Below are 22148 nucleotides of genomic sequence, written 5' to 3' on the forward strand. Positions count from 1 at the left end.
TCTACGAAACTCACAATGGCCCTGTTTGGTAGAGCTGTGAGAAAGTGCTTATAGCTTATGTCTCAACAGCTTATAACTTATAACTTTCAGCTTAAGCTGATTTCCAGCTTAATCTTAAAGTATCTCCTGTCTCACTCAAAGAATAAGCTGATTTCTGACTTCCAAAAAGCTATAAGCTATAAGTTATAAGCTAAACTAAACACATCAAAATAGCTTAAATTAAGCTGAAAGCTGAAATAAGCTGTAATTAAATTCTGTCAAACAGACACAATATAATTCAATCCAATTAAGAACTGGACAGAAATCATATCCTTTTTCTAATGGGGGCGTAAGTGGAAGACTGCAAGATTTGTGTAAAAAAGAAATTCTGTCCCACTACTGGAAGGTAATTCTCCCTTTCTTCAATTCATGATTCGGTTTTTGAAATAAGTGAATTGCACTTTATGATTTATTCTGTAATTTATAATTATGAATTTAATTTTAAATGAACCAAATCATTTACACCACCGCTACGTTAAATTAAATATAGATAAATTTAGTTTTCTTAATTGATCTCAAATGTTTGATTTGAATTTTTCAACAATTACATTTTTTATTTTCTATTTTTAATGAATATTTTAAAAAATTTAAGTAATTTTTTATGTTTTTTAGATACACCTTAAATGTATCTAAAAAGTAAAATATTTAAAAAAATGTTTTAAAAAATCAATAAATACATAAGAATACAAAAAATATGCTGAATTTTCATATTTTTTTGTATTTTTTATATTTAGTGAATTTTTTTAAAGATTTTTTTCACAAATATTGTACTTTTAAGTATATTTATATTAGGTATATTTAAAAAAAATTAAAAAATTGCTTAGAATATTAAAAAATTAAATGAAAACCAAAAAATACGAAAAACAAAAAATTTCAGGTAACGTTTGGTAAAGTTTTAGAATTATGATTTGAGAATAGAATTATATTTTGAGTTTGTGAGTTTTGAAATTATGATTTGATTGTGAAAAATTTGTTTGATTATGAGTTTTGAAAAAAGTTTTGAATTGAGTTTGAAATTTTTGATGTGGAATATGATATTTGATTAAAAAACTTACAACTAATAACCAAACACACAACTCAAAATTTTATTCAAAGCTCATAAAAATTTTAAAAAAAATCGAAAATATTTTTTATTTAAAATATATAAATAACAGGTGCCAAAAAAAAAATGAACACTATTCCGGTCAATCGGCCTGTCAAAAGTCTGGGTGGATGACCGGGTAGGCATATTTTTAATAGTGGATGTGGAATCAATTTTTGAAAACTCTCACCGAACGCCACACTCAAACCAATGGATGAAATTAAATTTACAAAGCTCTACCAAACAAAGTTTAAATTTTTTGAAAAGTGAATTCTGAAACTTCAAACCAAACCAGCTGAATACTTTCAAAGTTGAATTTTTATTTGTATTTTTATATTTTTAAATCTAGAAGTTGACAAGTTTGGTAATTTATTTTAGTATTATACACACCCAATGGGTATTAAACGTAAAAATTATAAATAAAAAGAGGAAAAAGGACGGCGAAGAAATTTTTTCATATTAATTTCAACTAAAACACATAGAGCAAAGGGAAAGGGAGCAAACACTATTGGAGTACAAATTATCCTGCACCCAATTTTCCAAATGAATATTATTTTTCCAAATTGATATAGAACTAGAGATATGAGAAATCTAGGTAGGTCAACTATGTGTTTTGATTTTGAATTTACAGAAAAAAAAAAAAAAGGGGTCCACAAATCATAAAGACAAAAACACAGCACAATTTTTTAACAGTGATCTATTGCATTTTGGTGGAGAAGGGATATTACCGTGCCTAAGGCATAACATGTTGCGCCATTTATGGAAAATTGCCTCGAGTGTTTTTCGATAATCTAAATTAGTCATATTATAGGATTCGTCGAGTAAATCATTCATACAAAAAATTAAATTAATTGAATATCTGTAACCCTATACCCAAAACACATTTGTTTTTATAAAAACTAAAGGCTAACATAACTTTCATAAATTTTTAAAAATAATTAGGACCTAATCATGAGTTATGAATATCTAATTAACTTGATTTTCTACATGAATAATAGGGGTACTGTTGTGCCTAAGGAACAATAGTTATTGTTGCGCCCTTTGTGGGAGGTTGTCTCGAGTGTTTTTTGATGATCTGAATCGTTTGTATTGTAGGGTTTGTCAAGTAGATTATCCATACAAAAAATTAAATTGATTGAATATCTATAGACCTATACCCAAAGCACATTTGTTTTTATAAAATTTAACGGTTAACATAACTTTTATAAATTTTTAAAAATAATTAGGCCCTAACTATGGGGTTATGAATATCCGATTAACCTGATTTTTTATAAGCATAATAGTCTGAACAAACCATACACTACAAGAAAACTGGGTATATGAGACAGAACTATTTGCGACGGCACACTTGCCGTCTCAAAAAGTCACTTTTTGCTACGGCAGAAAATGCCGTCTCAAAAAAGCAGAGCATTTGCGACGGCACCATTTGCCGTCTCAAAAAATGAGAGTATTTGCGACGCCAGAAAATACCGTCGCAAATACTCTAATTTTTTTAGACGGCAAATAGTGCCGTCGCAAATGCTCTGCTTTTTTGAGACGGCAAATGGTGCCGTCGCAAATACTCTGCTTTTTTGAGACGGCATTTTCTACCGTCACAAAAAGTGGCTTTCGTGTTTTTTTTTTTTTTTAGTGAATATTTTTTAAATTTAAATATTTTTTTTAGATGTATCTTACTTAGATGTATCTAAAAAATAAAAAATTTATGAAAAAATATTTTTAAAAATTAATAAATACATAAAAATACAAAAAAAAAATGTATTGAATTATTGTATTTTTTTATATTTTTGGTATTTAGTGAATTTTTAAAAGATTTTTTTTACAATTTTTAAAATTTTTAGGTGTATTTATGTTAGGTGTGTCTAAAAATTTAAAAAAATACTTAAAATATTAAAAAAAATTAGTAAAAACAATATAACACGGAAAACAAGAAAGTATAATTTTCTCAAAAGAGTTTTTGGAAAACTCTAACCTAGCATAGCGTTGCGGTTTTGAGATAGCTTCATATATATACAGTCACAGAATGGTTTGAATAAATTCAACGGTATTTTTCTGTTGCAAAAAGAATTTAAAAAAACAATGTCGTCTTACTCTTTTGATATAACATTTCTCTTTTCATTTATTTTTTCATCTTCCTGTCTCTCTGTCTCTATCTCTCTCTCTTCTCTTTATCTCTTTTCATTCATTTCTCTCTATCTCTATCTCTCTCTTTTTCTATGTCTGCCTGTTTCTCTCTCTCTCATTTTCTCTCTGTGTCTCTCGCATATCTCTCTTCTCTCTATCTCTCTCGCTCATCTCTTTTCGTTCTATTTCTCTCTTTTTTTGTCTATCTCTCGCTCATCTCTTGTTTCTCTCTCTTTTTCTATCTTTCCATCTCTCTTTCTTTCTCTCTCTATCTCTTTTTATGTCTATCTCTCTCTCCTTGTCTCTCTCTCACTCATCACTCTTCTTTCTCTCTCTGTGTCTACTTGTCCATTTGTCTATTTCTCCTTCACTATGTTCGCCTTGCTTACTCTCTTACTCACATCTTCTCTATTTATCGAGCTCCTTCTCGATTTATCGATCCACTATAAGAAAATGCACTTTTAGCGACCACTTTGTCTCTTTCTCGCCCATCACTCTGTCTCTCTATCTCTTTTCTCCATTCGTCTCTTACTCATCTCTCTCTCTCACCACCCATCTTCTCTACCACATTTACCACTATTGCAAATGACATTCAACTACCACCACTCTTTCTCTTTCTCTCTTTCACTCATCGCTCTTCTTTCTCTGTCTGTTTGTCTATCTATCTGTTTGTCTGTCTGTCTGTGTGTCTTTCGTTCATCTTTCTTCTCTCTATCTCTCTCCTTGGTCTTCTCTCTATGTCTCTCTCTCGCTCATCTCTCTTCTCTCTATCTCTCTCATCTCTTTTCTCTATCTGTCTTTCTCGCTCATCTCTCTTTTCTCTCTCTCTGTCTCTCTCGCTCATCTCTTTTCTCTCTATATCTCTATTTTTCTATTCTCTCTATCATTTATCTCTTTACGCTCTCTTTTTATATGTCTCTCCCATCTCTTGTTTCTCTCTATTTTTCTATATGTCTCTCTCTATCTATTTCTCTGTCTGTCTCTCTGTCTCTCTCACTCTATATCTCTTTCTCTCTTTATCTCTCTCTCACTTATCACTCTTCTCTCTTTCTTTCTCTCTCTGTGTCTGTTTGTTTGTCTCTCTCTCTCTTTCTCTCTATGTGTCTGTTTGTCTCTCTCCCCCATTGTGTTCACATTGCTCATTCTCTCCCTCATCTCTTCTCTATTTACTGAGCTTTCCACTACAAGAAAATGCACTTTTAGCGACCACTTTTCTCTCTCTCGCTCATCACTCTGTCTTTGTCTCTGTCTCTCTCTTTCTCTTCTCTATCTGTCTCTCACTCATCTCTCTCTCTCTCTCTCTCACCACCCATGTCACACCCCAAACCCGCCCCTAAAAGTTTGGGCATGACCACTTCAGAAACGGACACTCAACCTGCTATATATATAATATATGGGGCCTGAACGGAAGCATTAAATATCAAAATTTAACAATAGAAACAAACTTCATTGAGCTACTACTATCATGCCAGGATCCCAAACTTTAAACAGACAAGTAAAATCTAAAACATACACCTGAATATCGGATATATATACACATAAACACAAGCCCAACTCTATAATTGGGCATACACCAAAAACGTTTCGGAAGAAAGTATTATATACATTTCAATCCTTAGGCCAACAACTAGAGTGCAAAACCAAAGTTCGTAAACTTCATGAAAATAAGAGCAGCTTCTCTTAGGCTTGGACATGGAAAGGTTGACCAAAGAGGACAAGCGTCATGGTTTAGGACTGACCACTTGGTTGGTTACCTACAGAAACAGACATAACATAGGGTGAGCCAAGCTCAGTAAATAGCATGATACATAAATGCACAATTAAAACATAATACATAACAATGCATAAATAAATACGAAGATCATGTAGTTAATCTGTTCCTGTTTTCATTTTAATTGGCCTTAGGCCCCAATCGTGAGTCATAATGGTTTTAAGCCCTTGAACACATTAACATTACGCTTTTAAACATAATGGCATATAGCCCTTGAACATATGGCATGGAGCCCTTAAACATGGTGGCATATAGCCCTTGTACATATGGCATGAAGCCCTTGTCAGGATGGCATTACAGCCCTTGAACATATAGATATATGAACTCAAGAGGTGTCTCACATGGATTCTAGAGGTGACTCACATTGTAGCACTTAGTTCCGTGTAACACTTTGTTTCATATTAGAATGGCATAAGCCCTTATCAGATTGGCATTACAGCCCTTATCGGAATGGCATTAAGCCCTTAAAACATATTGGCATTAAAGCCCTTGGACATGCATGTATGAACTCAAGAGGTGTCTCACACGGACTCTAGAGGTAACTCACATCGTAGCACTTAGTTCCGTGTAGCACTTTGTTTCATTTCATAACACTTATACAGATGGCCATGAGCCTCATAATTTTCACATATGTATGGACTCAAGAGGTGTCTCACATGGACTCTAGCGGTGGCTCACAATGTAGCACTTAGTTCCAAGTAGCACTTTGTTCCATACCAATAATTAGCAGGTCTTACAGACCAAACCATACATAAATGTCATACCATAAACGGAAATAAATTCATACATATGCATTATACTTGAATCATTAACAGAGATCAGAATTCATACTTACTTATACTTAGCCTTTTAATAGCGCTGGCAGATCAATAAAAAGTATTCTTGTTAGTTCCATAAAGAAATTCCTCAACATTGTGAACTTATAGTACACTTGAACTTGTACATATTTAAGCATGTAACATAGCTTGTAACATACTTACGCTTGTATCGTACTTAAACTTGTAATATACTTGAATTTATAACATACATGGACTTATAACATACTTGGACTTGTAACATACATGAACTTATAACATACTTAAACTTGAAAACTTGTAACACATTTAAACTTGTATATACTTGTACTTGTAACCTTACTTAAACTTGTACATATTGGAACTTGTCACACATATATAAACTTGTAACATTCTTGACTTAGAGCATACGTAAACTTATAACAGACTTAGACTTAGAACATACGTAAACTTGTAACTTAATTATTTGAACCACGGTATTATTACCCCTGGGTAAGGGCCTTGTACTAAAGATGATGTGAATACTTCTACATATATGAATAATCATTAAGTTAATAGAAACAGAGCTTTTCTTGTTATATCATGTTATTATCATGCACTTAACAAAATAGAATGAGTCATATTCTTATGTGGGTTGCATACTGACGGTAAACCTTTACATTCCTACCATAGATTCTAAACGGTCTTGGGTCCCTTCGTAACATAATCTTAAATTCACACAACATCATTCTTTAAGAATGAACATGAGTTCCACTTATTCCTTAAGAAATAACATATTATACTGATAAATAACAAAGGGCTAATATTCGTCATTAACGGAATATAGGGATTCCAAAGTCATACCGACGTACGCAAATCTTTCAGCGTTCATATAAATTCACGTTGCTTTCCAATTGTCATAAATGTTTGAATAATACTTACAAAGAACAGAGCATTAGTGACAATAATTGTCAATAGTATATAAAATGTACATTCTTGTACTACTACTCACAGTGCTACCACGGAGTGTTTGCCCCTCCTGGAGTGTGCCCTGCACACATTCAAACCTTACAATTTAGTTCCCTTTTTATATCAAATTACTTTCTGTTTCGTTTTACTTCGAAGGAATTATACATATTAAAAAGGCATCAAATACATATTCCGACAACATTAGAGGATTCTACACGTAAAACGGAGCGATCCACGTTTTTCAGCATGGGCCGCACGTGCGGTTGTGAGCCCCGCACGTGCGGCAAACTCCCCCGCACGTGTGGTAGAATGCCCCCGCACGTGCCTTTTAGGCAGAACCAAACCCAAAATTTCAGCATTTGCCGCACGTGCGGCGGTGACTCCCGCACGTGCGGCGATTCCCCCTTTTGGTCCGAAATTTGCATCAAAATCTCATCTTTTGGAGAATGTTTCCAAGGCTCAAGGATGGATCTTTTCAATGTTAAATCATGGTTCAAAAACATGTAATTCAAAGCATCATATACACAATCTAACTTGCATTAATCATGAACACAACTCAATTTAATCAACCAAGAATTGAAACTCATAAACATAATTCCATTTCTTGAAATTCTTAACTTCACTTGTATCTAACATAACCTAGAGACTCAAAATCATGATCAAAAGAATGAATACCAATTGGATGAGGAAAGAGACACATAAATGATAGGATTTTCATAACAAAACTTCACCATGCACAACCAAGACTCTCATCACTCTCTAGATCATACCCAATCAAGAACTTTTTATTTCAAATTGAGGAAGGGGATTGGATTAGGGAATTTAACCTTACCTTAGTTTCAATCTCTCTCAATTCCTTCTTGTTCCTATCCTCTCTTCACTTTTCTCTTCCTAGGGAAACTTATGAGAAGGTTCCTAAGTCTTGTGCTCATATAGACATATATATATATATATATATATAGAGCAATTGAATAAGGACGAAAATCAATTGTTTAAACATCCCAAATTGAAATTTCCCAAAAATGCTTAATATTACCTAAAAATTATGCTGATCACATATATAAAATCAATTTCAGATAATTAAGCCCTTAAAGCCTCCAATTTCTGATTCAAACCTTCTAATGTAACAGATACTTTTCTTGTTGAACAGATAGACATCCTTAAACATGGGATTCACTTACGTAACCGTAATTCCACATGGAATTTCGCAATAAACATATAAATATACAGAATGAGGGAACTGAAAGTATACCAGAATCATAGACGAGGGTCGGGTTATTACAACCCATCTCTTTTACGACCTTCACCACTACTGCAAAACGCCATTCCACTACCACCATTACTTCTACTGTCGCCATTTCACCTCTACGACTACCATTACTACTACTATCGCCACCACTCCACTACCACCACTGCCACTACTGCCATTACTACTACCATTACCTCTCTTTCACCCCTGCCACTCCATTTACACTACTACTACCACAACTTCACCACTAATCTCTTTCGCCATCACCATCACCACCACCACCACCATCATCTCTTGTCCACCACCTTCACTACTGCTGTCGTTCTTTTTCCTCTACCATAAAAAATTAGTTCATGATTTTTAGTAATAAAAAAAGTAGGCCGTAGAAAAATATTTTCATTGACTACAGAAAATTAATTTTTATTTTAGTGGAAAATATTTTTCATTAAAATATATATGAAACAAATAAATTTTCAACCTTAATAACGAAAAGAAAATGAAAATTATTATTTATTTATTTTTATTATTTAAATATTCATTTATGATGAATTTTTTTTTAATTTTTTTTTCTCATTCCCCCCCTCATTTTTATTTTAGTGAAAAATATTTTTCATTAAAATATATATGAAACAAATAAATTTTCAACCTTAATAACGAAAAAAAATAAAAATTATTATTTATTTATTTTTATTATTTAAATATTCATTTATGATGAATTTTTTTAAATTTTTTTTTTCTATTACAAAATAAAAAAATGAAAATAATATTTTTATTATTTAAATATTATTTTTTAAATAATATTTTTTAAAAAATATTAAAAAAAAACCCATTTTTTTATATATGTCTATATGAGCACAAGACTTAGGAACCTTCTCATAAGTTTCCCTAGGAAGAGAAAAGTGAAGAAAGGATAGGAATGGAAAAATGCTTAATATTACCTAAAAATTATGCTGATCACATATATAAAATCAATTTCAGATAATTAAGCCCTTAAAGCCTCCAATTTCTGATTCAAACCTTCTAATGTAACAGATACTTTTCTTGTTGAACAGATAGACATCCTTAAACATGGGATTCACTTACGTAACCGTAATTCCACATGGAATTTCGCAATAAACATATAAATATACAGAATGAGGGAACTGAAAGTATACCAGAATCATAGACGAGGGTCGGGTTATTACAACCCATCTCTTTTACGACCTTCACCACTACTGCAAAACGCCATTCCACTACCACCATTACTTCTACTGTCGCCATTTCACCTCTACGACTACCATTACTACTACTATCGCCACCATTCCACTACCACCACTATCACTACTGCCATTACTACTACCATTACCTCTCTTTCACCCCTACCACTCCATTTACACTACCACTACCACAACTTCACCACTAATCTCTTTCGCCATCACCATCACCACCACCACCACCACCACCACCACCATCATCTCTTGTCCACCACCTTCACTACTGCTGTCGTTCTTTTTCCTCTACCATAAAAAATTAGTTCATGATTTTTAGTAATAAAAAAAAGTAGGCCGTAGAAAAATATTTTTCATTGACTACAGAAAATTAATTTTTATTTTAGTAGAAAATATTTTTCATTAAAATATATATGAAACAAATAAATTTTCAACCTTAATAACGAAAAGAAAATGAAAATTATTATTTATTTATTTTTATTATTTAAATATTCATTTATGATGAAATTTTTTTTTAATTTTTTTTTTCTCATTCCCCCCTCATTTTTATTTCAGTGAAAAATATTTTTCATTAAAATATATATGAAACAAATAAATTTTCAACCTTAATAACGAAAAAAAAAATTATTATTTATTTATTTTTATTATTTAAACATTCATTTATGATGAATTTTTTTTTAAATTTTTTTTTTCTATTACAAAATAAAAAAATGAAAATAATATTTTTATTATTCAAATATTATTTTTTAAATAATATTTTTTAAAAAATATTAAAAAAAAACCCATTTTTTCCATTCTCCCCCCCCCCGCCCCCCCCCCCAAATCCCAAATCCCCAATTCTTAGAACCAAAAAAAACCCCCCCAATTCTTAGAACCAAAAAAACCCTAAATCTAATCGTCTCCCTTACATCACTCTCTCAGTCGCCTCTCTCTCTCTCTCTCTCTCTCGTTCATCTCTGCACCGATCTCGTTCATCTCTGCACCGATCACTCTCTCATTCTCTCGTTGTTCATCTCATCGATTCGCACCGATCATCGCACCGCCGATCTACTCACAGGTAAACTCTTTCTCTCAATCTCTGTCTCTGTCTCTCTCTCGGCCCGATGGTTGTTTTATATATATATATATATATCAGATATATCTCTGATCTAATCTGTCTCCCTCACTCTCTCATCTCATCAGATCAGTCTCATCTCTGTCTCTCTCGCTCTCGCCCCGATAGACTCACATTGTCTCACAGGTAAGTCTCTCTCTCTCTCTCTCTCTCTCTCTCCCTGATCTCTCATCTCTACACTGCACCGATCGAATCTGTGTGTGTAATGTCTCTCTCATTCTGTGATGTCTGTAATGTCTGTATGTTAATCTGAATCTGAAATGTTGATCTTAGTTGATCACACTGTGTAATCTGAAATCTGATCTTAGTTGTGTCTCACACTGTGTAATGTTGATCTTAGTTGTGAAATCTGAAATCTGTATGTTAATTTTATTAATTCTGAAATATAAATCTGAATCTAAAATATGAATCTGTGTGTTTTTGTTTTTAATTAATTTAATTTTTTTTTTCAGATTTGGTATATTATATATGCAAATCAAGACAAAAGTACCCAGAAATTAAAATCAAGTTACATGTTTGTGCATTTAGGGCGTGTTTGGACATCCCATTGGACTTGAATGTTTACATACTTAGTTATATTTCAGCTTAGAAAAGCAGCAGTGTTATAGTGGACAAGTGATATAGTGTCATTTGGGAAGTCATTTGCTTAACTAGACAGTGTGTATTGAAAATAAACTGAGGTAATTGTATAAGGGCAGTTTGGGAATGGTAAAATGGGCGATAGTGTTCACGCCAACTTGGGTGCTCGCATTATATAATAGAATAGATAAACTCATTAATTATGCAATGTCAGTTTATGATGTTAAAAGCTATGAATGGTGCAGTGATATTATTAAATTTCTTGGGTTATCCAAACAACTTATTTTGTAACATGGGGAAAGGAAAAGGGAAGGGAAATTTGAATTAAGCTTCTTTTTTTATTTTATTTTTTCCCTCTACATTTTCTTTCCTTTTTTATTTTTTCTCCACAAACACAGCCTAAAGAATTCTTTGTGATAAGCATATGGTTGTTAATTGTTAAGGTAAGCCAATTAACTAGAAAGCTTATAAACTGTTAGAAATGGGCCAGTAATGTGTATGAAGCTGTCACAATGATGATATTAATTTGATTTGTTTTTTAGAATGACTCATCATGTTCCCAAATTCATTAGTATTCAGATGTGTGGTGTAGGCATGCATAGAATGTGGTTTCTTTTACGTCATAAACTATGGGGTAGAGCAAGAACTGCTTAAGCAAGTGTTTGATGAGAGCAAAAGATTCTTCTCACTCCCCCCTGAAGAGAAGATGAAATTGCTTCACAAAGAAAATAGAGGTTATACGCCATTGTATGCCGAGAATCTCAACCCTTCTTCAAGTTCTAAAGGTTTTACTGTTCTCTCACTTTTAACAAATTTTGTGATGCTTTCAAATTGTATATAAAGTGGGAAATGTGCCGATGTAAGTTGAAATTTTCAGATTATAAAAAAAAAATTCAGAAAAGTGTATCAGTATAGTATCGAGATTGAATATGCTGAAAATTTGAATGAATGCTCTCAAATTTTGGTGGAAGCATAAATTGACAAATAATAGCAAGTTTGGCAATGATTTTACAAAGATTTTGTGATTCAGTCTAAACAGGATGTGGTCTTAAAGATACTTTTTTCCAATTCATGAATTTAAAGCCAGGGTTGAAACTCATTGATTGATGGTATGATTGATATTAGATGGAGAAACTCTAATCGGTTCTTTTCTTATTAATACATATTTCATTGGTGTAATGGAGAAAAGAACTTGGGGTTGACTGTCTTCTACTGATTGGAGTACAGGTGACTCAAAAGAAAGTTTCTATATTGGTCCCCTGGAAAGCATTTCAAGTCATAGTAATCTGAATCAATGGCCTTCAGAAGGTATTTTAATAATTTCGTGTGCTTTCATTTGTTTATGTTCTCTTAATGTGTCCTCATATAACAATTTCATTTCTCCTGCATTTTGTGAACTGTCATTTAGCATACATTTTGTACAATGGGTACATGATTCCTAAGGTGAAAACATTATTTCTGGTGTTGTCTGGCTAGGAAATTCCAGAAGTTTTTCCATCTTGGAGACCTACTATTGAATCTTACTATGAAAGAGTCCTGTAAGTTTTCCCCATTGTTTATTCCTGTGTCACACTCTGAAAAGAGAGTAGAAAGTTATCAAAAATCATAGTAGATCTATTCACTTAAACTGTGTCTGCCTAGTAAGTTCATTTCTTTCAATCAACGTTAATTTCTTTATACAAAATCAGAAGTTTTGCTCATGCATCCAATACATGATTTCTTTGACTAGTTTATAGTGCTAATTTGTATTTCCTTCCCTTGGATTTGACGTTTTGGATTTTCTTTCTTGTGCAATTGAAGTTGGAGTGTTGCAAGAATTCTAATATGTAGAAGACCAGATTGAGGATTGTGAAATGTGAAATATCAATGATTTCTTTGATTTTTTTACTTGTGTCCAACACATTCCATGCACTTAACTTTTTTTGTTTCTGTTTTTGTGGGTAAATGGGCAAACCTGTGCTTATGCAGCTCCGTAATCTGGAAAGGGGTGTGGACATATTAGTTGCCACACCGGGGCGCTTAGTAGATATGATAGAGAGGGCAAGAGTTTCTCTTCGGATGATCAAGTATTTGGCTTTGGATGAGGCTGATCGAATGTTGGATATGGGCTTTGAGCCCCAGATTCGAAGGATTGTTGAGCAAATGGAGATGCCTCCACCAGGTGCAAGGCAGACAATGCCTCCACCAGGTGCAAGGCAAATGGATATGGGCTTTGCAGTCATGTTTCTATAGGTAGTAGTACTATGAAAGATGGCTTAGTTTTTTTTTTTTTTTGTTTATAATATTTTTTTTTGTTTTGTTTTAATTTTTTAATTTTATTTTTATGAGATCATGGTTCTACGTTTGATTTGATTCTTTTAATCTATTAGCTAGATAAAAATCATTGTTTGTTTTAACTTTTAGATACGGTGTAGATAGTATTTCTATTGTACTCTTTTTAAAGAGTTAAAAATTCTTTGATTGCTGCTGTGCTGTGAAACAGGTTCACTTCTAGAATTCTAATCAAGCAGTATTTTAATTTCCCCCCACCTTTTTTCCATTTAAAATTTTATTTTTTTTAATTTCAGTGACTTTTTTAGTTGTAGCCCTTGTAGAATGTTGGCTACATGGCCATGTTGACATTTGGTATTGTTGGACACAGAAAGCATTTGATGAAGATGGTAACGTAAAGCAACCGAAGCAACTCTCAATTAACAAAGTTGGACATGGTATGTGGGGAATACTATTCTTCTTCTTTTCTTGGATGTATGTATGTGGAGAATTCATATCATCTCTGTCATCCCCTTAAATTCTATAATTACTTTGAATGTTTTCATTTATATCTTTAAATTTCAATAATCTTATTTGGATTCTAATAAAGTTAGTAAATGAATTGCTATGACAATCCAAATGATCGAAAAGAGGATATGAGTGGATGGTACACTGACATTTGTTATGCCTTTTTGGTTGGCATTATATTGCCACTCTTTTTGGGTGAATACATTGTATTGCCACTCATATTGTATGTTTTGTGTAGCGCTGCATGAGATTGATCCAATCTTCAAAAAATTCTCTTGCTCGGAGAAACTATCAAGCTTACTCATATCCTTAGACTACAAGAGGCCGATGATCATTCAATCAATGTACATATTTAAGGTACCTCTTGTTCTTTTTTCATCATGTTATTAGCACACTTATTTTCTGTTAATGTGGCAGTTGTATGTATCCAATAGGCTGAGCTTGAGCTTGTGCTTGTGTCTTTGACATACAGCACTATGCGAGCTTAGTGTGGCCTTCTTTAGAAGAAAAAATGCATTTGGCAGATGTCTGTTCAATTATGTTCTTTTTTTTTTTAAATATATAATTGATTTATCAAAGAATTTTTTTTATCAATTCTTTACCATCTCAAATAGTTGATCTCTTTCGCCCAAGATCACCTATGTTGAAGTTTAAGTTTATTAAAATCCCTCTCTGCATTTTTTAATTCATCGTCCGTCTTAAGGTAAACATCTTCATTGGTTTAGTTTTAAACTCCCCAGTCCTCACTAATAGGTGAAGAAATGTTGCTCAAATGATGACAATCCTTTAGGCCTGACGTTTTACTCTTTGTTGTCACCATATCACTAAATCAAATATAATTACTCTGTTGCACAACTTGCAGAAAAGCATATATATATAGACTATGGCTATGAATATTCTTGATCATCATCTCATACAATAATCATTAATGTACTAAATATCTTTCTAGAGTGCCGTAAAATTGTGAATTTTCGTCAACCCTTAGTTTGCAATTTTCAAAAAGGAAGTCTAATTTAATTTTGTTTCCTATTCTGATTTACTATCATTTGATGAATATTTTTCAATTTTTCCTATAGAGTTTTGTTCTCTTGGAGTAATTCTTCAATCCTTTTATTTGTTCTTTCAACTCAAAATTTATAGAGCTACATGTCTGTTAGGTTGAAGCCTTGAATTTTAAATTCAAGTATATTTTTTAGATACTGAGTTGGCTCTTTTGTTGTATCTTCTTCAACCTCAACAGCTTTCCGAGGCAGAGAAGGAGATACAGAGGCTACTGGAGAGATGCGATGGTGTTTCAAGCAACCGCCCGACTTCATTGTTCTCCATGGAAGCCATGGATCCACCTTTTCTAGGGGAGTTTGGGATGGAAGGGTTTGGAAATATTTTTTATGTGCCAGAAAACAATTACAATCATGGCATGGATTGGGTTAATCTTATATGATATGTAATTAAAGCAATTTCAATATTAATGTAGCTAGTGACCTTCTTATGTACATTTTTTTGTTTTTTTTTGCCCTTGGCTTTGTTTTTATGTTGCAGTGTTTCAGTGGTATTTTACATTTAACTAGAAGATGGAATTGTTAATGTTAGAATATAACTTGTTTTTTAATTATAGATGAATTTTTATTTATATATTGGACTTTTTAATTATTATATAATTATTGGTTTTTTTTTATAGTTATTTTTCATTTAATATAAGTCATTTTTATATTTTTAATAATTTTATTACAGGTTTTATTTTTGTTTTTTGTTTTTTAATTTTTTTTGAGACGGCAGAACATCTCGTCTCAAAAAGAAATTTGAAATAGGCTTTTTGTGACGGCACCTCTACTGTCGCAAAGCATAGGGAATATTATTGAAAAATAAGGCCTTTAGCGACAGTATCATAGCCGTCGACAATAGTCATTAGCAATAGCTTAGGTTGTTGTTTCAAATACACTTTTAGCGACGGTATTTTTTCCGTCGCAAAAAACCCTTTTAGCGACGGCAATACGGTACCGTCGCAAAAAAATTCAGATTTTCATCTATATTGGCGACAGAAATTTGCCGTCGTAAAAAAAGAATTTTCCCGTCACAAAAGCAAAGGCGACGGCACTTGCCGTCGCTAAAATCCTTTTGCAACCCCTTTTGTTGCGACCCCCACTTGCCGTCGCAAAAAATAATTTTTTTTGTAGTGATATAATATAAACGGTTCAGATTATGGAAAAACACTCGAGACAATCACCTACAAAGGGACTCTTGTGCCTTAGACACAGCAATACCCCTTCTCATTGGTGTTGGTTGAGGGATTTGAAGAGAGATTTAGAAAGAGAAATGAAAAAGGTAGGTGAAATGTGAATAAAATAAACATATATTTCACTTAGTTTCATACATCTTTTTATTTTCCCTTTTCTTTTTCAAATCTCTCCTTAAATCCTCCAACTAAATACATGAACTAAATACATGAATCTTGCTTAAATGTTGGGGGTGTTTGGAAATCCAAAGTTGAGGCTAAAATAACCTCAAGTACAAAAAAAGTCAAATAGCCTACTAAACTAATAATTTATATTTATAAAAAACAAAAAACCAATGCAGTTGGCAGTGGGTAGGGCCAGCATAGTCCCACAGGCCGAATTGACACTGTTGCCTCTATAGGCCAATTTTGGAAAAAGTAAAGTTAAGGATAAATTTATCATTTCAACCTCAAACAATATTTCAAACACATTTTTTAATACAGCAACTCAAATAAAAATCTATTATATCTTTTCAAACACAAAAACTAAAATAGCCTACTAAAATAATAAAAAAAATTAAAAAAACTTCTAAAATAGTCACTTCCCAAATACTCACATTATGTATGCCAAAAGAGAAGCATGTAGGACCAAATACATAGTAGAAGCAATGAAAAATGGCACTTTTTTTTAATTTTCTTTAATAACTGTATTTATTAATCTTTCCATAAGCAAGAAAGCTTCAATTTAAATAGTTATTAGCAACAGAAAGAATTGTCAAACCTAAAGCATATTACATACAATGGGTTTTTAAAGCTATCTATGAACATAACACCATAATTATACTAACTAGAGATGAGTTAGGTCAAGTTTCGAAAGACTAAATAAGTGTATTTTTTTGATTTTTTTTTGTATTAGGTGTAGAAAAAGTAGAGAGGAGATGTTAATTGACGTGACCTAAAAAAGATAAAAAGATAAAATAAATATATTTTTTTAGATTAGCCAAACTTAACCATAATCGATGAGTTTTGATGGTGATGTGAACACAAAGGGTATGTTTGGTTTGTGTTTGAGAGATGTGTTTTAGAGATAAAAAGTACGAAAAACATGTTTGGTTTGGTTTTTTTTAAAAGATGTTTTGGAAAATTATTTTGAGATAGAGTTTTGGAAAAAGTGATTGATTTGATATGTGTGAGAGAGAGATTTGTTTGGAAAACTTGTTTGGTTTACAAGTTTTGAGAAATTTTTTTGAGAAAATTTGTTTGGTTTGATTATTTTTGAAAACTTATTTGTAGAGAAAATTTTCCAAATTTTTTTCAGAAAATCAAACCAAACGAGCCCAAAGAGATTGTTGTTGTTGGTATTGTTGTTTGCTGTGAGAGTAGCAGAAGAAATAGTCATGGCTTGAAAATGTTAGGTATTGACAAAGCCAGTTCATTTCCTTATACTCTCTTTCTGTAGTCGTATATTCATGAATCCCTATAAAAGTCTTTTCGTGTACTTTAAAGTCATTCGCTTAGGTGGTGTTTGGCAAGTGGGTTGGGGCTAAAATAGCCACAAAAGACAAAACAGGCTATTTTAGCCACAACAAACAAAACATCACATCCAACCCATAATCATTACACTCTTCTCTCACAAAAAAAAGCCAAAAAGCCAAAAAGCCAAAAAGCCCTTCCCAAACCAAGCTTTTTAGCCCAGGCTAAAATAGCCAAAAAAGCCAAAAAGCCAAAAAGCCAACCCACTTCCCAAACGGAGGCTTAATAAATGTTTAAATACTACATTGAGATTTGCGTCTGGACTGAAAAAAAAAAGGTCAAAAAAATCAAAAAAATGAGCTGATTAGACTGGCTTGTCCAGTTTCAACACAGTAATACAGAAAAAAAAAACAGCAATGATCTAAAGTTTTAAAAGCATGGCTCTAAAGAGAGTTTTACTGAACCGTCAAGTTTTAAAAAAAAAATTTAAATCAAAATATCACATTAAGTAGACTCACATAACTATCACATCATTAGAAACTAAAGCATTTTTCAAAATAAAAAAATAAAGACATGTAGGTTATAAATAATTTTATAATGGGATGTACTGTAAGATTTGTGAGAAAGCAAAAAAAAATTCTGTGTCACTACTGGAAGGGTAGTTTTCCCTTTCTTCAATTTATGTTTCAATTTTTGAAATAAGTAAATTGCACTTTATGATTTATTTTATAATTTATAATTATGAATTTAAATTGAAATGAATCAAATCATTTATACCACCGCTACGTTAAATTAAATATTGATAAATTTATTTTCTTTAATTGATTTCAAATGTTTAAAAGAAATCTGTAGGTTTAATTTCAATTTTTTTGATTTAATTTTGTAAGAATTGAATTTTTTTATTTTTTTTATTTTTATATTTTTAGTTAATATTTTAAAAAATTTGAATAATTTTTGTAAAAAGTAGAATATTTATAAAAAATATTTTAAAAAATCAATATATACCTAAGAATACAAAAAAAATGTACTGAATTCTCGTATTTTTTTTATATTTTTGGTATTTAGTAAATTTTCTAAAGATTTTTTTAACAAATATTATATTTTTTAAGTGTTTTTAAGTTAGGTGTATCTAAAAATTTTAAAAATTACTTAGAATATTAAAAAAATTAAGTGAAAACAAAAAAAAATATGAAAAATAAAAAATTTTAATTTTTTAAAAAATGAATCCTAAAAATCCAAACTAAATAATTTTAAAGTTGAATTTTTAGTTATATTTTTATATTTTTAAATCTAGAAGTTAAGAAGTTTAATAATTTATTTTAAATGACTTCATTATAGTGGCAACCACGTAGAGTTTGCAATTCAAAGTAAAGAAATGAAGTACGTCAGCACATCACTTTGGCTTATTTTGACCATTGGATAAGTAAGGTTTTTTATTTTTTAGCTTTTTTAAGTCATTTATTTCTTTATTTTTTTATATATTTTTAAAAAAAAAACCAAAAAAATTAACTTTTAATCTAATATCAAAAACAGAACTGCTACGTAGCTCGAATTGTCGAGCTCGAAATTGGCTCGAATCCAATTTCAGAAGCAGAGAAGGAGAAGAGAAGGAAGGAGGAGGAGGAGGACTGGAGGGGGCATAATCATAGGGGGAGAAGAGAAGGAAGGAGGAAGGAGGAAGGGGAGGGGCTCCGGCGACGGCGGTGGTGCTGCGACGAAGCGGAGGGGCTCGGCCGACAGCAGAAGCGGAGGGGCCCTCTCTTCTCTCCATTTCCTCTTCCCCTCCTCTTTCTCTTCTCCTCTCTTCTTCCTCTCTTCTCTCCCTCTTTCTCCTCTGTTTCAGACCACCCAAAACGCCCAAAACGACATTCGAGCCAATTTCGAGTCAAGATTTTCGAACTACGACTTATTTTCCTTTCAAAAATAAGCGTTTGTGTGCAATTCCATCCAACTCTACCTAACAAACCATGTGCCTTGTTTGTGTGTCTAGTCTAGGTGTTTTTCCCCTAATAGTAGTTTGGAAAATTAGCAGTGGTACTATCACAAAATTATTACTAATTCATGAAAAAATTTATAATTTTAATTATTAATATATATAAATTTTATCATTTATTTGTAATTTTTTGTATAAATATACACTGATTTGAATTTTTCCTATATTAGAGTAAGGTTGGTTTTGACAATTTGGACACTTGAAACGAAAGTCTTCCATATATTTAAAATATATATTTGTGATCAAATTTAATAATTTGCGACCAATGAAAAATCTTATACAAGAGTGGGGTGAATCATTTTGTAAATAAAGTTTAGTATTTGGGAAAGATATTCAGTTTTGAGTTTTTAATCTGTATTTTTTTTATTATTAGTGAAATTTTTTTAAGACTCATGGATTAGATTGCAGAATTAAATCGAAAATCATAATATTTTATTTTCAATACAAAATAAAATAAAAAATTATTGATAATGGAGGGATAGATTTTAAACAAAATAAACTGAAAATGACATTTAGTTTGGGCTAAAGCTTTGAAATCCAATCAATTTTCAATTTGGCCTTAGCTACGAAGCTTAAAGAAAGATAGTGAATCAATTTCTAATATTTTATTGGTTGTTGAATTAGGTTTAATTAGGTTTGGCACAAGGATTGCTGGTGATAGGCCAGCCCGCTTGATGTCCATGACCTTAAAAATGTGCATTTTTTACTGTAATACACACAAAAAAGGACTAATATAGTCCCCCCCCCCCCCTTTTCTTTTTTTTTTTCTTTGATGGGCACTGTCCTGCATGTAGTCTTACACAGTTTAAAATAAAGAATTGTTTGGAATGATTCAAATAAATATTTTTTTAATTTTTTACAATAAAATGTTCAAAAAAATAGAGTAATGGTGTGATCCAAATATGTGTACTTATCTAAATAAATATACTTATTTAATTTATGCCAAATAGTACCTAAAATACTTATATTAATTAGTCTTATGTATTTTTAATAAAAAATCATATTTTTTATTATTTTTTTAAAATTTAAGGACGCTACATCACCGGACCTCTATCAAACTTCCATCAGACAGTCACTAAAGGCTCGCCGAAATGTTCTAATGTCACTAGAAGGCGCCAAAATGTCCAAAACGTAAACATCGAGAACATCGCTAGAGACTCACTGAAATGTCCAAAACATCGTCCCGAAAAAAAAAAAAATAGAGTGAGAAATTAGAATAAAAAAATAGCAAAATTTAACCACACCTTCTTCAACACCACAAAACATACAAACACACACAAAAGAATCTTTATCATAAAGAGCACATAATTTTTAGCTTACAAAATTGTAAAAAATTAGAATTTGAATTTATTCACTACAAGACATTACACAATTGCCGACCACTTTTGTCGACCAAAAAAATTTTGGTCGCAAAAAAATGACATTTGCCGACCAAAAAAAAATTCGTAGCTAAAAGTTGATACTATTACCGACTAAAGTAATTTTGTTGCAAAAAAGTGTTCTTTTGTGACCAATTTAAAATATTTGTCGCTAAAAATATAGGCGGAAGGCAAAAAATTATTTTTAATCTTTGGTGACCAAAAGTTTGGTCGCCAAAAATTTATTTTCAGCGACTAAAAAATATTTTAGTCGCTAGTTTTGGCTACTAAAATTATTTAGTCGTGGAATGAAAAACATAAAATTATTTTTTATCTTTGGTCGCCAAAAATTTATTTTCAATGAGTAAAAAATATTTTAGTCGCTGTATAACTAGTTTTGGCTACTAAAATTATTTAGTCGCCAAATGAAAAACAAAAATTTATTTTTAGCGACTAAAAAATATTTTAGTCGTTGTATAATTAATTTTGGCTACTAAAATTATTTAGTCACTAAATAAAAAACAAAAATTTACTTTTTATCTTTGGTGACCAAAAGTTTGGTCGTCAAAAATTATTTTAGCGAGTAAAAAAATGTTTAGTTGCCAAATAACTAAAATATTTGGAGGGAACTTTTTAAATTTTGAAAAGATTTATAAAATTAATTCACAACCAAAATATTTAGTCGCGAATGGTGTAAAATGACCAATATATATTTTGCACATACATATATGTATCCGCACATGTAGATACACGCCATCTCTCTCTCTCTCTCTCTCTCTCTCTCTCTCTCTCTCTCTCTCTCTCTCTCTCTCTCTCTCTCTCTCTCTCTCTCTCTCTCTCTCTCTCTCTCTCTCTCGGGAGAGCAACACACAAAGTATCATTTTTTCTTTAATAAACTACACTTACTAGAGTAAAGTCACACAAATCCAAACCATGCTCAAACCACTTCCTTCACTGCCGCCGGAGTATCGGCAGCACACTACAAGAAATTTCACTTTTGGCAACTACTTTTGGCAACGATGCCAATTTTTCATAGCCAAAAGTATATTTTTGGTGACACAGTGATCAATTTCGTTAGTAAAAGTAGATCTTTAACTACGCAATATACTACCGTCTCTAAAAAAATATAATAGTCACCCAGTGCCAAAATTATTAGTTGGCGCCAAAATTTCGAAACTTTTAGCGACAAGGGTTATTTTTTGGCAACACAATAAGTGTTGCTATTAGTTTGTTTACTTTTGGGGACAATAAGTTAACGTGGGCAAAGAGTTAAATATTTAGCAACGACAAAATTATACGTTGGCAAAAGTTTTGTCAATGAAACAAGATGGTTTCATGATTTGCGTTTTTATTAAAACTTTATAAAAGAGTTTGGATTCGCTCCAATTGTCCATCTAAATGTGTTTAAAACATACAGTTACCGATATTCG

The 22148-nt window shown here is 31.8% G+C and overlaps 2 protein-coding genes across 14 annotated transcripts in view; one reads left to right on the forward strand and one right to left on the reverse strand.

The window, feature by feature from the left end:
• Positions 1–22148, reverse strand: part of LOC114291622 (protein NLP6) — a 121447-nt gene that overhangs the window by 27782 nt on the left and 71517 nt on the right. The gene's annotated exons all lie outside the window — the stretch shown is intronic.
• LOC114261772 (2-oxoglutarate-dependent dioxygenase ecdK-like) lies at positions 10035–15314 on the forward strand. 13 transcript variants are annotated; one of them, XR_014349156.1, is made up of 9 exons: positions 10035–10268; positions 10394–10451; positions 11497–11689; positions 12132–12212; positions 12391–12442; positions 12705–13139; positions 13484–13612; positions 13921–14039; positions 14923–15314. XR_014349156.1 is itself a non-coding variant. In XM_082902655.1 (9 exons), coding segments are annotated over exons 6-9 (462 nt in total). In that variant the 5' UTR covers positions 10035–10268; positions 10394–10451; positions 11484–11689; positions 12132–12212; positions 12391–12442; positions 12705–13138; the 3' UTR covers positions 15124–15314. The 13 variants fall into 13 exon arrangements, 9 of the variants coding, with proteins under 9 accessions (XP_082758781.1, XP_082758787.1, XP_082758783.1 ...); XR_014349154.1 differs by having other exon boundaries at positions 12705–13136; XR_014349155.1 differs by having other exon boundaries at positions 12705–13136; positions 13490–13612.

The sequence above is a fragment of the Camellia sinensis genome, chromosome 13, assembly GCF_055761805.1.
Source record: "Camellia sinensis isolate YWXY chromosome 13, ASM5576180v1, whole genome shotgun sequence".
Taxonomy (NCBI): domain Eukaryota; kingdom Viridiplantae; phylum Streptophyta; class Magnoliopsida; order Ericales; family Theaceae; genus Camellia; species Camellia sinensis.